Source organism: Erpetoichthys calabaricus, chromosome 14 (assembly GCF_900747795.2).
Source record: "Erpetoichthys calabaricus chromosome 14, fErpCal1.3, whole genome shotgun sequence".
NCBI classification, from domain to species: Eukaryota; Metazoa; Chordata; class Cladistia; order Polypteriformes; family Polypteridae; genus Erpetoichthys; species Erpetoichthys calabaricus.
Window position 1 is genome coordinate 80462688 of NC_041407.2, and position 23773 is coordinate 80486460.

General features: G+C 36.9%; 1 protein-coding gene across 4 annotated transcripts in view; it reads left to right on the top strand.

Annotated features, from left to right (window-relative positions):
* eya3 (EYA transcriptional coactivator and phosphatase 3) overlaps positions 1-23773 on the top strand; it is a 60859-nt gene that overhangs the window by 4185 nt on the left and 32901 nt on the right. For 2 of the 4 annotated variants that reach the window (XM_028818416.2, XM_028818419.2), the window contains exons 2-7: positions 6754-6864; positions 11949-11998; positions 12111-12223; positions 13382-13462; positions 16874-16940; positions 19807-19949. In XM_028818416.2, coding sequence (XP_028674249.1) covers positions 6832-6864; positions 11949-11998; positions 12111-12223; positions 13382-13462; positions 16874-16940; positions 19807-19949 — 487 coding nt within the window. In that variant the 5' untranslated portion in view covers positions 6754-6831. The remainder of the gene's footprint in view (positions 1-6753; positions 6865-11948; positions 11999-12110; positions 12224-13381; positions 13463-16873; positions 16941-19806; positions 19950-23773) is intronic. The other 2 variants (XM_028818417.2, XM_028818418.2) reach the window with 2 other exon arrangements.

Consider the following 23773-nt stretch of genomic DNA (forward strand, 5'->3'; position numbering starts at 1 on the left):
ATACATTGGATCTATTATTCTGGTTAGTCTAAAAATTGATTAGCCATTCATTGTTTTGTCCCATTTTTGGAGAGCATCCCTATGTCATTGTTACTATCAATGGATCACAAAATAAGCTTATATTAAAGGGTATAAAATATTTCCCCCAAAGTAATATTTAATTATGGTCCATTTAACACGGAGCACACCACCAGCCCTCTTAAAGGATGCACCCTCCACCTGCTGGAGGTAGTAGTGAAGCAGTGAATAAAAACAAAACTGAGTGCCTTTATGAACAATGTTGCAAACCTCTGTCTGATACATTAGCATTGAATACTCTCACCCAGCAAATGATTCTGCAGAAGTGTGTCTAGATGTGCTACTGGGATTCTTTTATACCAACAGCAATATGTGTGGTTATTGTAATACTTCACTGTGTCTGCTCTTTTTATCTTTAGCTGAAGTTGTCCCTTCTCTTTAGTATTTCTGGTGTGCATTTGAGGCTGGGCATTATAGCAAACATCATTATTTATTTGCTGAGATTATGTTAAAAGTTAAAATATTCTCTTAAGTAGATAACTCACTCTCATTGTAAGGAAATGCTTTGAGAGACTGGTGGTGGGATACACGAAATAGAATATTTTGAATAGTTTGGTCCATCTTAGGTTTCCATATGATTGTAACTGGTCCACAGAAGATGTCATATGTCTTGCACTTTATACCATCCTGGCACACCTGGATGAGCAAAACTGCAATGTTGGGTAACTGCTGTACCAACAGAGATGATAAGCAAGGATATAGATGTGGAACTTCGCATCAGTCTATGCAGCTGAATTTTGGACAGCCCAACTGGCAGGCCTTGTATGTATGAATTGGCACCATACCTATCCACCCTTGTTCCTAGTACAGACACTCTACAAGCTAGAGAGTTGAGTTTTCTGTGGTATCTTTTGTTCACCTGTGCATGGGTAAACAGTACTCCGTCTCCATCAGTGAATTTACCAATGATGTCATTATCGGGTGCCTGATTGCCTGATTGGGTTAGAAACTTGTGTGGTTTTTTTTTTTTTTTGGGCTAATAATCTAACATGATCTGAGGTGGACACAATAAATCTGTTATAGTCAAGAACAAAACATTTTTGTAAAAAAATAGTTTGTATTTGTCAGGACATTACTACATTAAGAAATAGTACAGAGCAAAATATTAAAAGCTAATCTTAATAAGCATTAGGCAATGAACCTGGTGTATTGGACCCTACTTGATACTTTGCAAAGTTCACAAATTGAGTACGGCAGAAGGAACGAGTGGACAAGGAATGATATATGGGACTAAACTAAATGGAGTCTTCCTTTTTCCCCATTACAGCAGCAGCAAAAAATATACAGGTGTTTTGGCTGCGTATATGTGTCTCAAATCAATAGAAAACTAATACATAGAATACTTTAGCTATCAAGATTTCACATGCAATTAAATAAGCATAGCTGACTTAAAGGGCTCTTTAAAATTGTGATGTTATAACGCTAATGTAGCAGAAGAAGGAAAATAAGTATAGCAGTTATTTTCTACTGTTCATAATGAGAAAGGAAACTCGCTTTTATTTATTGTGAGATCTAGAAGATCATTAAAATGCTGTTTTTGGAATAACTTATAAAATATTCATATATTAATGTTAGACATAATAAAGCACTCTTTTAATGGCTTTCAGTACCAGTTTACAGCTCTGTGTTAAGTAACCTAAAGAATCCTCTAACTTTAAGTATCTCCTTTAGTTTTCAGAGTTCTCTTGTTGATATAACTGAATTTACTGTACATATCACTAGGAGCAAATTTTTGATAGTTAGGATTGGGAGAATATCACTTACAAAGAATTAAGTGTTTGTTGCCTGTGCAGCATTAAATGATTGTGAACAATTAAGCCATTGGTCAAATGTGGTAATAGTGTCCCTTGGAAATAAACATTCAGATGACATACATGGAATGCTCAGGCTTTCTAACTCCTTGTTCTAAGCGTGTCAAACATAAATCAATGATTGTTAAACATGTAGTTTTCATTTAGCCATGGTACTTCCTATAATGTCTAGCTTCCTAGGCTCTTGTGCCTTTCTGAAATGTGCTTGTTTTATTATTTAAAAATGTCTTTCAAGTTGCCTCTTCACATTATATAAACCATTTTTGTTATAGAATAGGACATATTGGCACATTAAGGAGATAGTCGAATCAAATACACAGGCTTCATTCCACATTCCCACCATTGACTGCAGTTTTGAGTACAGGAGCAGAACAAGATTTATGGGAGAAGGAGAGCTGGTGACCACAATATTTTGTGTACTGTCATGAAAACGTGCAACCAGTTTGTCTACAAGACCTTCTGTCACCACAGTAATCACTAGCTTTTCATTTTGGTTACATTTTTACATAAGGAAAATTTTACATTTCTAGTATCGCCTATATCACCTGCCAGTGTATCGGCATATTTTGTGATATTACTCTGTTGTCTGCATAGTTTGTTGATCAATTGTAAGTGCAAGCTTATTGACTGTGATTAGCTGAGTTTTGTGTTCTTGCATTTTCTCAGTAAAATGTTTTCTTTTAAGCTATTGGCAGCACTTTAGATAGAATGTGGTACCTTTGACCAAGATAATTGGTGAGCTGGCTAAAACCTTTGCCATTAAGCACATTGTTTGCTAATTTGTCACGTTCATTCTTTGTGCAAAACCAGTATGATATGGTTTTACCACGGGTCATGGTTTTTCTCACCATTATGTTCACAATGTGTTGAAATTGAAATGCATTAAGTTTGGGTCATTTTTGCCAAGTGGCTTTATTCTGCTTTTACATGTAAATTAGTATTCACCTTAAATAGAGCCTTTGTGTTTCTAATGAAATTAATGTGTTTCAATCAAAGTAAGTCTATATCATGCATTGCATTGCATTGCAGCAAGGCAGTTAAACTTCACAATTCAAATTTAATTGTATAATCAGTACGTTTAGTTTAATTCACATAAGTTAATCAAAATGTTGACATCCCTAGTCTAAAAATATAGTGACATATGTTTGCAAAGCTGGTCTTTGTCTATTGTACTGCTTCGTCGATGCTAAAATTTTGCCTACGACATCGATATCATCTTTCAGACCTCAGTAGCAGTACCAGAACAGTACAGAAGCAAATAAGGTACAACTCCCAAAACCTATAGTCCCGCATCAGACTCTCTGCTCTGCTCCAAAATCCTGGGTCAACCTGTCATGCCACACTCTGCAAATCAAAATAAGGAACGGAAAATTGGCACTCCTTCGACTCTACAGTGCATTTAGTTTAATATAGATAGATAGATAGATAGATAGATAGATACTTTATTAATCCCAGTGGGAAATTCACATTTATATATATATATATATATATATATATATATATATATATATATATATATATACTGTATATGTTAGCTTTTTTTGGTACCCTATGGTGAATCAAGCTAGATGTAAAACATATTTTTCATGAAAGATCGTGGGATGACTGAGTGCTAATATTCTGAAAATGAAATTTTTAATTTACATAGATATTTTATTATCTTAAATTAAGAAAAACTGTTGCATTATTTTCTTATTAGAAACTAAAAGTTCTTGTGAAATTGTTTACAATATTACAAAAAATGTTTATTAGTATCAGTTTATACGTGTATGTTTAAATATTTTTAACTGGTTATATTATACTTGACTTTAACGGAATAGAACTGGGTCTAAATATATATATTTATATATAAATATATTTATTTTATTTATATTAGTGGATAAGTAGCAAAAAAAGAGACTGTTTTGAGGGCAGCATTTTACAGCACCTTTTCTAATGCCATGGCAGTTTCTGCTCAGAGGCTAACATTCAGCAATGGAAAAAAAGGCAGTTTCCAAGTTCATGTAGACAAACACTCTGCACACTCTATGCTTTTGCTTATAGATGATCTATATCCATGTATTATAGTATGTGTACACATTATATGCTTCTGTGTTTCAGTGATTTGTGTATATTTTTGCATGTCATTTTGTTTTTTGAGTTAATTGTATTCGTAAACATTGAGCAATAAATATAGAATTATAAAGTGTTTTGCAGGAATAAAGTGATTTTTTTTTTTTTCTGGATTGATCAGATCATCATGACAGAGTTTACAGTATTTGATAATATAGAGTGCTTTGTTAGTTTATTATAGTAAGAGACCTGTGTAATGCAGGATGTCTTAAATAGCTTCCTTTTTGTGCATGGTTAGAATGTTATAAATAATGGGTGTCTTAGGAATACAAGAAACTGTATTTCTGTTGTTACACGCAAATCCATAGTTGAAAATTATGGATTAGTTGTTTTTAATATCAGTTGATTAAAAACATTCTAGTACATTCTTAATTTGTCAGCAACTGTACTTTTCACCTTTTTAGTGAACTCACTAATACAATTATTTGAACTCCTTGATCTTGAATTTCCCATCCATTTAAGTAGTATAAAGTTTAGTTTCAATTTTTGTTGTTCAGGATTTGATTGTGTTTCCCAAACACACCCTTATCCCAACTGTTAAAAGCAAGTATTAATTGCTTTTACATAAATAGAATTTTTTTTGTCCCTGGGGGGAATTTGGCTTTTTACAGAAGCTCATTAAATAAATATGTATACACACTCATGAACACTATGGTCTGAGTCTGAGTACAAGAATGACTAAACAGGAAGAAAATTAAAAAGAAATAAACTTTGGACTTGGCAGTTCCAGTCACACTGAGACATTATAAAGGCATAATGCTGTTGGTGTAAAGTAGCCCCTGTAACGGTTCTTGGTACACTTCTGTTGAAATTGTTGACTAAAATTAAAGAGAATGGCAGCATTGTTCATAATGGCACTCAGTTTTAATTCTTTCCATTGCTACTACTACCTCTAGGGGGCTCTGAAGTGTTTCATGTAACCATGCCTGCAATTTTAGGTTTAGGTTAGGTTTAGGGTTATTTGTCATATATAGGTTAACACAGGGTCAACATACAATGAAATGTGTATGACAAGAAAAACAAGTCACTCAGCCTAGATCCAATAAAGCTAAAAAAAAAATGATTAAAAAAAAAAAAAATTACAAGATAAAAATAGACAAGCCATATAAAATAAAATGTGTACGTTTTAAAAGAAGTTATAGAGCAATATGAGTTGAATGAGCAGCAAGTACAAATGAGTTATTGCACAGATAATGTTTTAATTAGTTTGTTGATTTTGGGGGCTTTTCTTGAAGTGATGTTAAAAGCCTAACATGCAGCTGCATAAAAAATTGCTGTGGCCATCACAGAGTTGTAGAATATGTGAGGATGTAATTACACACATTAAAGGAACACAGTCCACAGGAAAAAAAAAGTTTGTTCTGCCCTTACTTATATAGGTTCTCTGTGTTAAGAGACCAGTCCAACCTGTCATTGATGTGAACCCCCAAGTACTTGTAGTTGTGCACCATCTTTGCATCCACTCCCTGAATAGTAACCGAACATAGACACTGGTTGGTATGGCAGAAGTTATTATCCAGTTTCCTGGTTTTGGTGATGTTAAGATGCAGAGAATTCTTTCTGCACCAAGAAACAATGTTTTCCATCTGACTCCTATACTCTGCCCCATCCCCCTTATGGATACATCCTATAAATGCAGAATCATCTGAGAATTTCTGCAAGTGACCTCATGTGGCATTAAAATTATACTCTAAGGCACTGCAGTGTTGCTCACATCCAAATCAGGGACATGGTCCTTGAGCTTCACAAACTGTGATTTGCTAGACAGATACTCCATTATCCAGAATACCATAGGTTTATTAATTTGCATATGTCTGAGCTTATGCCTTAACAGGTCTGGCGGGATGGTTTTTAAGCTATTGGAGAAATCAAGAAGCATAACTTTCCCCTTGCTGCATCTTTGTTCAGGTGAACATAAGCTTTGTGGAGTAGATAAATGTATCCTCCGCTATAATCTTTTTCTAAGAGGCAAACTTCAGTGGGTCCAGTTGGTCTACCACAAGAGAATGTATAGTCCCTGAATTGACCATTTTATTGGTCTTCATGAAGTGAGGCATAAGTGTCACTGGTCTGTAGTCACTAGGTGTAGAGGTGCCTGCCTTCTTTGGAACAACGACAATAAAGAATGTTTTCCACAATATCAGAACTTTTTGGAGCCTTAAGAACAGACTGAATAGGTGACAGAGGATACCATAAAGTTGGTCAGCACAGGCTTTAAGAAGCTGAGGACTGACTCCATCTGGTCCAACGGTTTTTCTGGTGTGTAGCTTCCTCAGTTGGCTCCTCCCTTGGCTTTCACTTATGGACAGCCCATTGTGATGATCAGAGGTGGATTCATCATTTGTCATTCCAGTTGAAGTGGTAGGAGTTGTTGATGTAGTAGGGATGGTGTGGGGGAAACAATCATTGGAAGAATGTGACAGTGAAAAGAAAAATCTATTAAAACATTTTAAAATAATAAAAACAAAAGTAACCCTATGTTTTGAAAACAGCATCTTTTTAAAGTGAATCGATTAGGAACACCATGTGTATTGATATACTGTACTAGTGTTATCGTCTACATTTGCAAAATACTTTGTTACTTCACAAAAAGAAAGTGCTGCTTTTTAGCATTCCATGTAAAAGTTGAATTTTCTCTCCCGTGATATTGTAGTAAATTGAGATTAAATAAAAATCATAAAGTTTGTTACCCTCTTGAATACACTTCAGATGAATATGTTTCACTAAGTTTGTAAGCATTGTTGTTTTACAGGGTTTATTTAGTCCCTTTGTTTTTGGAGAATAATTGGCTGACTATAGCACGAAGATCAAAGAAGATTCTCATCAAGTGATGGATGATCCCCAAGAATTAACAGAGCTGCCTGTAAGTGCTGTACAATTAAAATCCATTAGTAAAACTCCTTATTTAATTTTACACCGTGTCTCTAGTTCCACTAGAGGAGTGTGATCTTTATTTTTAATAAATAGTATTGCAAGTATTGTTCCTAAGCAATCAATGTTGCTGTCTTAAAGTGGTATGTGATAAGACAAATTATTATACTCGTGTATCTAGAGACTATCATTTGGTTGTTTGACTTCAACCATTTATTCATTCATTTAAAAATGTATGTCTTAAGCATATTTTGGATAAGATATTTTTTACTGAATAAATATCAGAACAGTATTTTGTATAGTTTATGCTACACTTTCCAAGTTCATTTTTATTGCTCGACTTTATTGGGCAAGAAACGTTTAAACAGAGTAATGGCATTAGTTTAAGTGAAATTTCCATTACATGCATATCTTTTCATATTTTTAATTACTCGTAAATACGTTTTCTGTACAACAGCAAGCAGATCTGTTAGCTATATAATTTCTTACTTCATCAAACATTCTGAATATGTTTTCAGAAGTGTGTTGTAGGAATGAATTGAATGTATTCATTAATTTTAATAAGGATGATTATATCACTGCAAATGTAAAAAATCTTTTTAAAAAAAAAAAAAGAAAAGTGCTATGTGATTTTTATTTTAGTTATAGAGACTTAAAGCCGCTTGTAGCATCTCTGATTTTTTTCACTTTCCCACTGTGGATTAAGCCTGTGGCTGTAGACTGAAACATAAACTCATTAAGATTTTTTTGACTCATCATATTCTGCCCACCCTCTATTCAGCCTTCTTTCATTTAATGTGAAATTTCCAGTTTAGTGACTCAGATTAATCAAGACAAGGGGCCTCATGTATAATGCCGTGCGTAGAACTCGCACTATGACATGGCGTAAGCACAAAAGCGGGAATGTGCGTACGCACAGAAAAATCCAGATGCAGGAATCTGTGCGTACGCAAACTTCCACGTTCTTCCTCTACTTAAATCCTGATCAGCGTGAAAAGTAACGCACGTGCACGCGCCTGCTGTCCCGCCCCAACTCCTCTCAGGATTACACCTCTTTGAATATGGAAATCAATATAAATAGCCCTTAAGCTCAGCCTTCTGTGAAAAGACAATGGGGAAGAACACGGGGGAAAATATAAGAATTTCAGCGAATACAAAGTGGAGGCTTGGAAAAACATACTATTTGTTGGTTTAAACAGTGGTATAAACAAGAAAAGGAAGTTGATCGAGTGGCATAGCGTGTCGGAGAAACTCGAAAGCTGAAGTTCACAAAGTCGCACAATGCCCAAAATAAAAAAGAAGTTGTCGGATATTAAATTCGCCGTGAAAAGCCGAGTCGTAGCCCACCGTCTGAGTTTCATATGAAAGCTTATTCGGGTACAGAGAAAAAAAAAAATAGGCACACAGTGGGGGAAAAAGCACGAAATGTCAGCTTTAATCTCGAAATTTCCACTTTAATCACGTAGTTTATTTTGTCATTAAAGTAGAACATCATAAACTTCTTAATCATTTAATTTACTAGTTTCTTAACATCTTAACAACTAAAGAAACTGAACAACTTATTTATAAGTCTAGACAGCATTACTATGAACACGGAGAAAAAGCTAATAAGCCTTTAGCTCAACAAATTCATAAACAAGAAGTTCACAATGCAATACCAGTAATCACCAACAAGAATGGAGAAGAAATCATCGACCATAATAAATGCACACATTTAGAGATTACTATAAGTCTTTATATTCCACTGAGCCCAAAGAAGACAACACGCAATCTAATGCATTTCTGGATAATTCACAAATACCACAAATAGATGCTTTAAGTGCTGAGGAACTGGATAAACCTCTAACGCTAACAGAATTACTAGACGCTATAAAGTCACTACAAAGCGGGAAATCATCAGGCCCTGATGGTTACCCCGTAGAGTTTTATAAGAAATTCTCCACTCAGCTAGCTCCACTCTTATTGGCAACATTTACAGAAGCTGAATAGTGATGTTAAGATACTCTCAAAAATCCTAGCTAGAAGGATGGAGAAAGTGCTGCCCTCGGTAATATCACAAGATCAAACTGGATTTATTAAAGGCCGACATCTATCTTCAAATCTCCGACGCTTGTTTAATGTTATATATTCACCAGCAAAATCAAACACCCCAGAGATATTACTATCATTAGACGCAGAAAAGGCATTTGACATGATCGAATGGAATTACCTTTTCACTGCATTGGAGAAATTTGGGTTTGGCCCGAATATTTGTGCTTGGATCAAACTACTGTATACCAGTCCAGAAGCTTCAGTTTGTATTAATAACATTTGCTCAGACTACTTTAAACTAGAACGTGGTACCAGACAAGGATGTCCCTTGTCGCCACTGTTGTTTGCAATCGCTATTGAACCACTGGCGGTTCACTGCCGAAATTCTTATCAGATAAAGGGGATTGTCAGAGAAGGACTGGAACAGAAAATTTCTCTATATGCAGATGATATGGTCTTATATATATCGGACCCAGAAAACACTGTCCCTGCTGTTAAAACAGCAGGGACAGAATTTCAAAAGATATCTGGTCTTAGAATTAATCTGAATAAAAGTATACTCTTTCCAGTGAACTCACAAGCATATAATATTAAATTAGACACCCTACCTTTTACCATAGCAGATCAGTTTAAATACCTAGGGGTAAATATCACAAGTAAACATAAAGCTCTTTATCAACAAAATTTTGGCGTCTGTATGGAAAAAATTAAGCAAGACTTGCATAGATGGTCAACCCTTCATCTCACTCTAGCCGGAAGAATTAACATTGTTAAGATGAATATCCTTCCTAAACTTCTCTTTTTATTTCAAAACATTTCAATATATATCAATAAATCGTTTTTTAAACAGTTAGATTCAATAATAACCTCATTCATTTGGAACTCAAAACACCCACGTATCCGAAGAGCGACCCTACAAAGACCTCAGGCAGAAGGTGGCATGGCTTTACCTAATTTTCAGTTTTATTACTGGGCAGCAAACATACTAGCCATAAAAACCTGGACACAAATAAATGCACATACACAGGCTTGGTCTGCAATAGAAGTAAAATCCTGTAGTACTTCTTTATATTCCCTGTTCTGCTCTCCAATAAATGAAAGTTATCGCAAATATACTAATAACCCAATTGTGCTTTACTCACTCAGAATATGGAACCAAATTAGGAAGCATTTTAAGATGGAAAATCTTTTATCAGTGGCACCTCTGCAAGAGAACCACCTCTTTCAACCTTCGCAAGTATATCCAGTTTTTAATACCTGGAAACGTTTTGGGATTAAAATGCTCAGAGATCTTTATATAGTCAACATATTTACATCTTTTGAACAATTACGTTCAAAATTTAACCTCCCAGCTACACATTTCTTTTACTATCTTCAAATTAGAAATTTTGTTAAACAGAAATTGCCCGATTTCCCCCACCTTACACCCTCCACAATGCTGGAAAAAATACTGCTCAATTCCGAGGAAACAAACACTATTTCCGCAATATATAAAATCTAATTAGAGTCCTTGCCTTTCAAAGATCCAAGAGGACATTGGGAAGAAGATCTCTTAATCAATATATCAGAAAAGGAGTGGAAGGTAGCAAAGCAGAGAATTCACTCGAGTTCTATATGCGCAAAGCATAGAATTATTCAACTAAAAATTATATATCGAGCCCATCTGTCTCGCTTAAAACTGTCCAAAATGTTTCCAGGTCAGGATCCAACCTGCGAGCGCTGCAACCAAGCTCCTGCCTCACTGGGTCACATGTTCTGGGCCTGCACCAAGCTAACATCATTTTGGACAAAAATTTTTAAGTGCCTCTCAGACAGCCTTAGTATCACAATCCCTCCTAACCCACTAACAGCTGTGTTTGGTGTCCTTCCAGATGGACTGGAATTGGAGAAGGACAAGCAAACGGTGATTGCATTCACTACACTCTTGGCACGCAGACTTATTTTGTTAAATTGGAAGAATCCTAATTCTCCTCTTATAAGTCAGTGGGAAACTGATGTTTTATATTATTTGAAATTGGAAAAAATCTAATTTTCAGTTAGAGGATCTGTACAAAATTTTTTCAAAACATGGCAGGATTTAATCAATATTATTTTAGAATAAGAGAAATAACTATTACTGCATTTAACTCCCTTCTCCATCTCTTATTTATATAGATATTTACTTCTCCCCTTCTTTTGTCTAATGTTGCCTTATTAAAAAGCTTAAAGCAATTTTCCTTTAGCTAAGCTCTCCTTCTCAGGGGTGGGGTTTGATTTGTTTTCAAATTTGTTGGGTTATAAATTGATCTGTTTGTATGGAATGATTACAATGAAAATTAATAAAATAAAAATATATAAAAAAAAAAATTTACTAGTTTCTCAAATCCCATCGTAACTCTATGTGCTTTATGTGTGTGAATCACTACGTGCTTACAGTAGCAGCTGAAAGAAGTAAAAGAAGGCGCAGTGACAGTAACAACACTAAAGCAGTTATGGTATTTGGAATAGTTTGACCGTTCTGTGGACCATTATATTGTTACTGGTTAATTACAATCAGATGCATTAAACTAATAAACAATATGCACTTAATTTCAGTGTATTTATAAAGCCGCATCAGGGATGTGGATCTGAAAAAGAAAGAGTAACCACACAAGAACAGTAGCACTGCTCTGACGCTGTGTGCCGCCAGTCTGCAAAACCAAGCGGAGAACTTGCGTACGCCAGGGTATGAGGTACCGTGGAAATGTGCGTGGCTTTACGCCAAGTTTAGGTTTTATACATCACGATTTGAACGTGGAAACGTTCTTACGCAACATTTCTGTGCGTACGCACCGTTTATACATGAGGCTCCAGGACTCTCGAAGTGCTTGAATATCTTGACCTTCAGGGTTATCTATACATGTTTTGTGCTTAGGCAGAATGTTATATTTATGTATTTTTTAAGCCACAACTTCATTATAACGGACTCTATTTTAGAAAGTGTTTACTATAGTTTACAGTATATTTTCATAATTATTCTTCCATATATACAAAATTGACTCCTTTCTTTTTCCTGTCATGCACCAGGCAAAGAAGGCTCGTCATGAGTTACAAGGCACTAGAGAGCATGAATTGAGGTTTGTAATTTTTTTTGTATTACCTTTGGCAGAAAAGTAGAGAATATTATGTTTTGCATTTTGTAATGTTGTCCCTGGATTTCTAAGAATATTGTTTTGTTGCCTTCACTAGTAGGACAGATGGAAAGCTTAATGGCAATAGCCAGGTGAGTGGAGGAGAGCCCACCTTGCTAAAGCCTGATTCTGCCAGCTTTTCCATTGCCAACATTGCCCTCTCTGGTGCAGGTGAGTATTTTTTTTCATTTTAGCTTTCATAGAAGTGCTTTAGAAGAGCAGTTCACAATCTTAGTTGTAAATTGGCATAGTGTGGTTAAATCTGTTTTTTTTTTTTTTTCTTCCCCTGTTCAGGTTTAAAATTACACATTTATCACAATTGTTGGTATTCAGAATATTTAATGCACAGAACTGTATCCTCTATCTTTGTGTTTATTATGAAGCTGTCTGTCATATTATGAAGTTTGTTAAAATTTCCCCTCCTTATAATAGAGAAACAAATAGCAATTTATTCCATATCTGCCTCCATTCATTTAAACATTTGTCTGTCTGATACAAAAAGTAATTCCAATTATGTGTGTTTAAATATCACTATAGACATTTAACTTTTTTATAGTTATTTTTTGAATTGTTACAAACATATAAATGATAAGAAATGAAAAGAAAACCTGTTTGATGAACTAAATGTTTTTCCTGTAAAGTGGTGCTCACTATGTGCTATGCGTATAAACTAGTATTAAAAAGTTAAAAGGTAACATTAAGGTTCTTATTTCAAGCACCAGTCAATTCTGATTGCTGTTTTACAACTGAATGGTGATGCATGCCTTTGTAAATTTTTTTTTTTTGGGGGGAAAATATGTTTATTACACCAAGCAGTTTGTTAGCATGGTTTTGATTATTTTTCACTTCTGTTAACAATGTTTCTCTTATTCCATGAAACTGTCCCTTTGTCTATTTATGATGCTTTGCATTTTTTCTGAGGACTGGTAAAGAGCTAGTTAATTTGCGCATTTTAAGATACCTGTGATAGAAAAATGTATAATTTTGTCTTTAATCTAGTAGCACCAGTTTGTGATAAATTAGATCAGTTATGGCACATATGTTTAATACCAGTAAAATCGTCTTTAACTTGTATGACAACTGGTTTAGGTGTTTTTTTTCCCGTATGTGTGTTCTTCTTTTTTCACTGCTTGCAAGAGTGCATCATCTCTATATAATTGTGTTATAAATGTTCTGAAAAGTACTCTCTTAAATATGTAAAAAATAAAAAATGTAAATATTTTAAAATACATGTGAGAATGTAATACTTAATGTCTTCATTACATATTTGATTACATTTGTGAATGCATTAAATAATGTTAGTGACTCTTCCTCCTTATTTTGTTTTAGTTAAAGCAGAAGACACTGCTTCAGGAAATGATTCTGCCGCACCTGCAGTGAGTGACCCAGCAGGTACTTACACACAGGCTGGTAAGTTAATAAAAATGTATGATCAGTATGGATAGCATTTAGTGCTTTCAGTGGAAGGTTGCATCTTGTAGTCTTAAAATGCTAAGTTGTATTACTTGAAAAAAAGGTATGTCTTAATCATGGTGTATTTCCTTCTCTGTGTCAATATATCATTTTTAGCAGTCTTTAGTATAATTTATTTTAACCTACTACTGTTTTACATGCATTGCTTGTTTTTCTAGACCATTTTAATTAACAAAAAGTAACTGAGCACAGCCTTGAGATTGTAAGCATTTTTCATGACAAGTTTCAATTTTACAGATGTATAGAAAATCTAAGGTTCCTAATTGTTTTTCGATTCCTTGTATAAATAGGCACTGTGGTGAACTGCCATCCTTTGCTGCATTTGTACCTGCTCTGTACCTTTTGCTACCAGAATTTTTCAGAGCATCCCACAGCACACTATTGGATGAACAATTTCAGAAAATATATTGTTGTTACTGTGAAATGTTTAATTTTTTCACTGAGATTAAAGTGTTCAGATAGTGTTGCGCCTCTGTAGTCATTTGTGTTATTTAGCCAATGCTTATGTCCAACCTGTCTTTCAAATCATAATAGATAAATTGATTACATATTTGTTTTTGTTCTTGGACACGTGCTGAGCCAGTGGTAGTGACTGAAGCAGCACTTATAGCCTTAGCAACCATGTCAGACAAGCCTCTAGCAACAGAGACTAAGCAGCACCCTTTCACTACAGTCATGCAAAATTATTCAGATCTTGTATTCTTTTTAAAGGAAAGGTAGAAATTATAAAACAAATCTATGTTTACAAAACAAAGTGTTTCTTAGTAAACTTCTTTATTGCATAAACATTCTGCTTCTCTTTAAAGGTAGAGTATTTTTATAGTTTGGCCCAACCCAGCCCAGAATTGTCAAATTTAAAAGTGCAGGCAGTCCCCGGGTTACGTACAAGATAGGGACTGTAGGTTTGTACTTAAGTTGAATTTGTATGTAAATCGGAACAGGTACATTATTTTAATAAATGCTATTGTTGACCGACTGTAACCAAGTGCTCTGCCAATGAATGATGGAGTTTCACCTCTCTCTGACCTTTTTCTACTTTATTTTCAATGCTGATGGGTTTTCTCTTCTTTACTGTATCACCAGCACTTGCATCAGATTTGTGTTTGAGAGACATTCTTGAAGGGTGAAGACAAAAGGTTAAGATGAGCTCTTCTGCACAGCACTGTACAGCTATCACAGCAGGCAGGCATCCCTTGTCAGCACGTCTGGTGTACTGACAAGAGACAACTTCCTGCTATGTACGTAACAGTACAAGCAAGCTTGCTATTGAGAATGAATGGGAGTAGCGAGGGGCGGTTCACCACCCACCCACCACACAGTCACCTCCACTACAGTATGCAGCCTGCAGCGTGCGTCCGCCCACCGAGAATGAACACGGTGTGGCCAAAGGCGTGTAGTGAATCGCCCACCACCGCCCCCATTCAACAGGCAGCCACCCGAAGCACACTACAATGCCACCCCGTTCAGCCACAACCAGGTCACCCCTTGCAGCATTACCAGCCGCACCCCGAAAACGATTAGGGGGGAGCCGTGTGTAGTGGGCGGGCAGTGAAATGCCCTACACCGCTCCATGCAGCCTGCTTCGTCAGGAGCAGTAGCTACGGCGGCATAGTGGGCGGACAACGAACCGCCCCATTAAGCCTCCGTCCTGCACACAAGCAATTAGCTGTGGCCCCAGTGACTATGGACCATGGGTCACCGCTCGCTTGCTGCCGGGAGCCGCCCAAGGGACACTACATTGCACGAGCAGCGAAAACGCACCTGTCCAGCCACTACTTGCAGCGTCCTCCGGCCAAAGATGACGGAGCGGCAGTTAATGAGGCACATGCGTCACAGCTGCAGCCTCGTTCATAAGACGTAGGTCGGGTGTAGGTAACCTGGGGACTACCTGTACAGCATCTGAACGTTTCATTTGGGCTATTTATGAAGTCTTTCATAGAAAGTTAAATGAAAAAGTAAATGGCTTTACTTTTTCAAAAGCATTTCAACTTGATGTAATGTGCATATTGTAAATTCATAAATAAATGTAAGTAGAATATTTTCAGCTTAAATTTAAATATTAAATTTAATATCTTCAACAATAAAAACTTAAGTTGCACACATGAGGAAGCCAATCAGCCTGTCTACATTTTTCTGATTAATTAATAGTCTTGTTGTGTCTCATGTCGTGCTAATGTTTCAGATATCAAAGTTTATGCTTCATCTGCATGATTTTGTTCCAGATATCCCATTTGTCTGAAAAGGACTTTGTGCCTTTCATGTTTTTAATGCATTTCCCCTTAATTGCCTCAAACTTGTAGTTCAATGTGAAACAGAAGTAATGCTGGTGGGTCAAACTTTACAGATGCCTTTGAGAATTTTGATGACCTGAATTAGGTCCCTTGAAAGTCTTTCAGTTCTCACCACCTCTAAGAATTAAATACAGCAGAGGATGTTCTTCTTCATAAAGGTTCTATTGCTACAAATGTACAAGGACATTCTTCAGGAATCCAACACAACTTATTCTTTATTTACATAAGTATGTAGTTAACATTATTTCAAGATATCTTTACAGGTACTATTATGGCACAGTTCATTAAGAAATTTATTTTTGAAAATTCATTATTTGTATTCTGCAAAGCCAGAGACCTTGCTGTACTGTCTAGGACAAGGAGAAAACTAATCCATGTTCATCTACAGCAGGGCAATCACAAGTCAACCTTTGTGTGGTGTTTAAAAAAAAAAAAACGGATCAGGATTTGAACACAGTAGTCAGGAGTTATAAAACAACAGAACCAACCGCTGTATAACGTTTCCACCCTATATTACAGCTGTTTGTGTGTGTGTGTGTGTGTGTATATATGTGTTTATATACAGTATTTGCTCTGGGATGAAGGGTTAGTCAAAGTAGTGCATTACATTGGATATATTGTAAGCAGATAAATTAGTTGCAGTTGTTAGGGAGAGATGCATATTCAGGGTAAAACCTCTTGTATCCTAATTATATTTGGTTCTTCTGAAGACAGCCTTCTTTTGAAGAGTATTAACCGCAGAACCTTTACATTGCCCCCTCTGAATTGTGTTTTTAGTTTTAAATACAAATCTTTTTTTAACCCGGTGTAACTTCATGTTTTAAATACATTGCATTAATTTATTTAAATGTTTACTGTACTTAGTGCAACAGGTGTGTAGTTTGTCAGGCATATTAATGTTTAATGATTGGTTCTGCAGAAACAGTCATTGGTTTTACATGTATGGCAAAGCTAAAGCTTTTCATCAGGCAAATGTTAAGAAGTTTAGAATTGTTTTAATGTGTTTCTGACGGTTTGTTTTGTGAAATAATCTTTTTATTTTGCTTTGTGTCAACAGTAACTAGTGCAGGCTTCAGTACAAAAACAACAAATGAATATACCTCACAGCTTTATCAAGTGAGCAAGTAAGTGGCAGTGTACAGTATATTTTTTTCAGTTTTCTACATTTTTTTGTCAATGGCTAATATAAAAATATTGTAAGAGACGACAGCTCAACCCTGAAATGGAAGGATGGGGGAAGGCAGCTTTTTTAGGATACTGCCTACCCCAAGACGCGGGAGTTCGGTAACCCAGCCCTCCTGGTGTGCCATGGGTGCCACCATGGGACGCTCCGGGAAGATCATGGAAGACTTAAGTTCTCACCTATCCTGGAAGTACTAGTGAACACCCCAAAGTGCTTCCGGGCTTATAAAAAACTTTAATTTTCTGTCTGACGTGGAAGTGCTGGCAGGTCACAAGGATGGAAGAGCAGAAGCACTTTCCAGGTCAAGAACTATATCAAGGACTGCGAAACACACAGCAGGTGAACCAGAGTCGGGTGGAGGTGGGCAAAGCTTACTGGGAGATTTGGAGGAGAAAATAGAGAGAGAGAGAATTGTGATTATTATATTATTTGCCTGTTATTTGTGGCAGTGGTGCGTAGGGACACTATTTATAAAGGAAGAAAGAAAATTAAATTACTTCTTGGTGCTTTTACACTGTGTCTGTCTGTTGGGTTTAAGGGACAACAGTGACCCCTAGCGTCCAGTAAAATATATAAAATATGGATAAATAAATACAGGTAAAGTTCCGTTACAACGAACTACCTGGGACCTAAAAATATTTCGTTGTAATTGGCTTCTGTTGCTATAGTGCTTTCTTTAACTTGCACCCAGGCATTTGCAGTCATTTCAATAGCTTCTTTCGCGTTAATTTTAATCAATTCCTGTATACAAGTTATGCTGACGAGAATTTTTCTCAGCATTTCCTTGCAATAATACACTTTCAGAGTGCGAATGATGCCCAAATCCAATGGCTGAAGCACTGCCGTGCAATTGGATGGGAGGAATTCAACGTGAACATTATCTAAATGCGGAAGCATGTTGTGAGCAGCACAGTTATCAATCGGATACCGAATCATCCTTTTCTTCTTCATATTGTGAGGTTTCTGAACTCTTTTGGGATCCCACCCCCACCCAACGGGAACGTCACGCTGAAGTGCGTCCTGAAGTGCAATTTCCGCCTCTGTGTAAGATTGTTTGTCCGTTGCAGGGGCAGGGCAACTGCAGGCACACAGCACTGCAGTGAAGCGCCACAGAAGCGAATCCTAAAAGATCTGGGTCGTGCAATAAGTCTCTTGTCTTACACCCCAAAACACGAGGCTGAGTCTCAGTACTTTAGCAAAACCAGCTTTATTCAGCTTGAAAACCGGAACAGCACGGTTATTTATTGTAGCGTGATCTGCCACTCTCCTATACACAGACACAGCAGTCAGGCATAGTTGTCGCCAGGTTAGTGGCCAAGTAATACTGTTCCCTGTATTTACAATGTACCTTGCATCACCCATCGAGATCTTTACTGTTTGCTTCAGAGCTGTGAGACTGCTGTTGCCCCGACAACAGATAACTACGTCTGTGGAAGACTATTTGTTTATCGCACTTCAGGATGCTCTTCAGCGTCTTGTCCAATTGGGGGAGGTCCCAAGAGAGTTTATTACCTCACATTTTCTTGAATGAGTGCCGCATTAATAGGAATGTTTCTTGAACGAGCATCACTAAACCACCGAAAAACTGCTTTTTCGGTGTGTTCAAATGGTCAAGAAAATTGACAGTGTCGATGGCGAAATTCCTAATTCACTGGCAACATCTTTTTACTTTTTGCCGCAATCGAGAGCTGCAAAAATGTAAAGTTTTTTTTTTTTTTTCTAATATGAACTGTTATCGTTTTTTCGTGTCTGCCGTTTCTATAGGAGGATGACAATGAGTTAAATTCCAATGGATGTTTGTCAAATGTTGACGGGCAATAAGCAAAAGGTATCACTGAAAACCACCGAAAACAAAAACGGCAAAAAATACAGCACAAGGAAAGTCCGAAGAAAGAAATTTTTCTTTGTTTATATATTAAAAAAAAAAAAAAAAAAAAAGTTTGTTTGGGGAACATTATGCACAACTGTAGCCGCGACCACAAAACTAACTGCTCTGTGGCTGATTCATTCAGGCACTTCAAGGTCTTTTGGGCACTTTGTTGTAATGAAAGTATCTGCTGAAAGTACTTTGTAGTAACGAGATTTCCATAGACTCGTGTCATATTGGGAAACTGTCGGGACCATAAAAACACTTCGTTTTAAAGATATTCGTTGTAAAGGAATTTTACCTGTATAAAGATTCAGGTATCGTATAGCACCACGGTTTTCAAACTGTGGTACTTCAAGTCATGCCAAGTGGTACTCATGTGGTCCTTTATTTTCCACGAATCGATGTTGCTAGAATGCCAATATGTTGCATATAATCATATATAGTATAAGTGTACTACTGTAAATGCGTGGAAGACTCCAAGCCGGCTTTTAATTAGGCACTTTAACGTCATAATTATAGTCATTATAGTGATTATAGGGACTTTTTCTTCAAAACAACACAGGTGTAAATTAATGATTCATTGACAGTGGTACTTCAGTTTACTGGTCCTCGCGGAGTGGTACATGTTCAAAAAAGTTTGAAAACCGTGGGTATAGCAGTTACTTTGGGACAATTGAAAATGAGTTTGTAATCTTTTATTAAGTTTAGCAAGTGTCGCCTTTATTTGAGACTTTTGATGTAATTTTGAAATAAGTTTTTTGATTTGGCGGCATACCTAATAATTTTCAGATTTGCATACTGTTTTGTAGGTTAGAGTTGGTGGTATTAAGTGCATTTTTTTTTTTTTTTTTTTTTTTTTTTTTTTTTTTTTGCATCAGTATTTTTTGATTTGAGTAGTCTGACACCAAATGTACAACCAAACCTTTTTTAATTTCAGGCCATATACACATATTATTTCTCCATCCATACCAGCACCTGTTACAACCTATGCTGGGCAGCAGCCGTACACAACCATATCTCCAACCACCACTTATAGTGCCTACCACCAGACCAACCAGAATTATGGATTACCTCCATTTGGTAAGTGTGTTACGATGCTTAGTATAGTATTGAAATTTTAATGTTAATTGGTTAAGGTTACCTGAATGCATTTTCCTTTAATTTTATTTATTTATTTTTAATGTGTTTTACTGACTAATCAAAAAAAAAAAAAGTGAAGGACTACATATTTCATTATTTTTACAATGCCCATTTTTTTTCTTACTTCTTTTTACAACACCCCAATTGTTATACAGTATATGGTTGACTTAATTATCTTATGACTCTGCAAAATGTGTTAAAGTCAATGGGGAAGGAGGATATGAAGTTTTGTGTGGATTATAATGGTGAAATTGTCTTAAGTCTCTCTGAAGACTAGGGAAGCATCTGCTAACTGTGCTGTAGCGATTATTTATCCTTTAAAGTTTGTTTTGACTGGTAGCTGTGGTTCATGGCATAATTAGCCATGTAGCGCTGCCTTTCCACTGATTGACCAAGCACACAGGGATCATTGGCCGTACTCAAAATATTCTTATTATTGGTCATCTAATGTACCCCCCCAAATGATGGCACAGTCAGTCTCTCCATCCAAACCTCTAATGCATGTGCTGTAAAACCGGCTATATAAATAAATTGTGCATACACAAAGCAGATGATTCAGAGATCTTACAGTGCATGAGGTCTTACAGTGCATATGCTTTAAAGTTCTGTACATGGCTGCTACAGCTCCATGATGTCATGCTGACCTTGCAGAAACATTATGGAGCAATTGGAAAAAATATCTGTCTAATCTACATTGCAGATTCCGAGGAAAATATTAGACGGACAAGGCCAGCACCAAATACAGCATGTTTACTGTAAAAAGTGATTTTATAAATTTTGCCGATCAATACTATTGATCAATTTGTTCTTGATCTTACTTATTAATACTTATTGATGGTTGCTTTAGCTTTCTTAAGCTTTTACTGTACCCTTTCGTTTATTTTAACTCTGTGATCATAAAGAGGCCCTTTTTCCTCTATCTGCTGCTGTTTCAAAAACTCATGAATCCTAACTTTTCTTTCACGACTGTCTCTTTTTTATTTTTTCTGTTGCTCCTGTGTTTTCCTGCAGAACAGATCATTCATAATATGTTTAGTCTAACAGTTCCATTGTGGTGCTGAGGTGTCACCCATTGCACTCTGGTCCCAATCCAGTTGGTTCGTCATGTGGTGGGTGCAGCAATGCACTATCTGCACATGTTCCCAACCCCTCTCTCTCTCACTAACAGTTTCTACAGCTACTAGTGGCTGTTCATGTTGCTGTAAGTCAACAAAAACAACAACATTTATTTATATAGCACATTTTCATAAATTTAATGCAGCTCAAAGTGCTTTACATGATGAAGAAAGAGAAAAAAGACAAAATAAATAAGAATTAAAATAAGGGAACACTAACATAGAATAAAAGTACGGTCCAATGGCCAGGGAGGACAAAAAAAACTCCAGACGGCTGGAGAAAAAAATAAAATCTGCAGGGGTTCCAGGCCACGAGACCGCCCACCCCCCTCTAGGCATTCTACCTAACATGCAGTGCATCCGGAAAGTATTCACAGCGCATCACTTTTTCCACATTTTGCTATGTTACAGCCTTATTCCAAAATGGATTAAATTCATTTTTTTCCTCAGAATTCTACACACAGCACCCCATAATGACAATGTGAAAAAAAGTTTACTTGAGGTTTTTGCAAATTTATTAAAAATAAAAAACTTGAGAAATCACATGTACATAAGTATTCACAGCCTTTGCCATGTAGCTCAAAATTGAGCTCAGGTGCATCCTGATTCCCCTGATCATCCTTGATGTTTCTGCAGCTTAATTGGAGTCCACCTGTGGTAAATTCAGTTGATTGGACATGATTTGGAAAGGCACACACCTGTCTATATGAGGTCCCACAGTTGACAGTTCATGTCAGAGCACAAACCAAGCATGAAGTCAAATGAATTGTCTGTAGATCTCCGAGATAGGATTGTCTCAAGGCACAAAACTGGGGAAGGTTACAGAAAAATTTCTGCTGCTTTGAAGGTCTTAATGAGCACAGTGGCCTCCATCATCTGTAAGTGGAAGAAGTTCGAAACCACCAGGACTCTTCCTAGAGCTGGCCGGCCATCTAAACTGAGCGATCAGGGGAGAAGGGCCTTAGTCAGGGAGGTGACCAAGAACCCGATGGTCACTCTGTCAGAGCTCCAGAGGTCCTCTGTGGAGAGAGGAGAACCTTCCAGAAGGACAATCATCTCTGCAGCAATCCACCAATCAGGCTTGTATGGTAGAGTGGCCAGATGGAAGCCACTCCTTAGTAAAAGGCACATGGCAGCCCACCTGGAGTTTGCCTAAAGGCACCTGAAGGACTCTCAGACCATGAGAAAGAAAATTCTCTGGTCTGAAGAGACAAAGATTGAACTCTTTGGTGTGAATGCCAGGCGTCACGTTTGGAGGAAACCAGGCACCGCTCATCACCAGGCCAATACCATCCCTACAGTGTAGCATGGTGGTGGCAGCATCATGCTGTGGGGATGTTTTTCAGTGGCAGGGACTGGGAGACTAGTCAGGATAAAGGGAAAGATGACTGCGGCAATGTACAGAGACATCCTGGATGAAAACCTACTCCAGAGCGCTCTTGACCTCAGACTGGGGCGACGGTTCATCTTTTAGCAGGACAACGACCCTAAGCACACAGCCAAGATATCAAAGGAGTGGCTTCAGGACAACTCTGTGAATGTCCTTGATCTCTGGAGAGATCTTAAAATGGCTGTGCACAGACGCTTCCCATCCAACCTGATGGAGCTTGAGAGGTGCTGCACAGAGGAATCGGCGAAACTGGCCAAGGATAGGTGTGCCAAGCTTGTGGCATCATATTCAAAAAGACTTGAAGCTGTAATTGCTGCCAAAGGTGCATCGACAAAGAATTGAGAAAAGGCTGTGAATACTTATGTACATGTGATTTCTCAGTTTTTTTATTAAATTTGCAAAAACCTTGAGTAAACCTTTTTCATGTTGTCATTATGGGGTGTTGTGTGTAGAATTCTAAGGGGAAAAAAATGAATTTAATCCATTTTGGAATAAGGCTGTAACATAACAAAATGTGGAAAAAGTGATGCGCAGTAAATGATCAGTCCTCATTGTATTCAGGGTTCTCATGGAAGAACTTGATGATGACGGTCATGTGGACTTCTGGCCTTTAATCCATCAATGTAGGGACATCACGGTGCTTTGATCAGGTGGTGGTGGCGCAGGTCGCCACCCCAGAAAACCGGAAAAAGAACAGAAGGGAAAGTAGAGGTTATTACGGATTTTGAATATGAATACCTTGAATAATAATAATTAATTGAATATGCAGAGCACCAGGATTAAACTAAGATGAAGCTATGAGAAAGTCATGTTAAACTAATGTATTTTCAGCAGTTTTTTGAAGTGCTCCACTGTATTAGCCTGGCGAATTCAACTCGGTATGTACTTCAGTTGCTGCTTAGTTTGCTTTCGAAGGCTGTACTTACTGAGGATTTTTAAAGTTAGCCATTTTAGCAGCAAGATTCCCATTTTTAGTTGTGTAAGTTTATTGCAGACATACATTTGCCTTAATAAAAGGATAAGTGTCTCTCTTGTCTATGTGCCCATCCAGTTGCTAGGAAAATGTTTTCAAATTGTATAAGGGAGTTTGTGTAATTTTTTTTTTTTTTTTTTAAACCAGCTACTCTGGGTAACTTGAGTAATGACTAATAAAGCAGTAACGATTGTGCCACTGCTGCTTTTTAATAAAATTCTTACTCTTTCTGTAGAAACTCATGAGTTTGTCCTAGTATCCAGTAGCTTTCAAGTAGATTGCATTT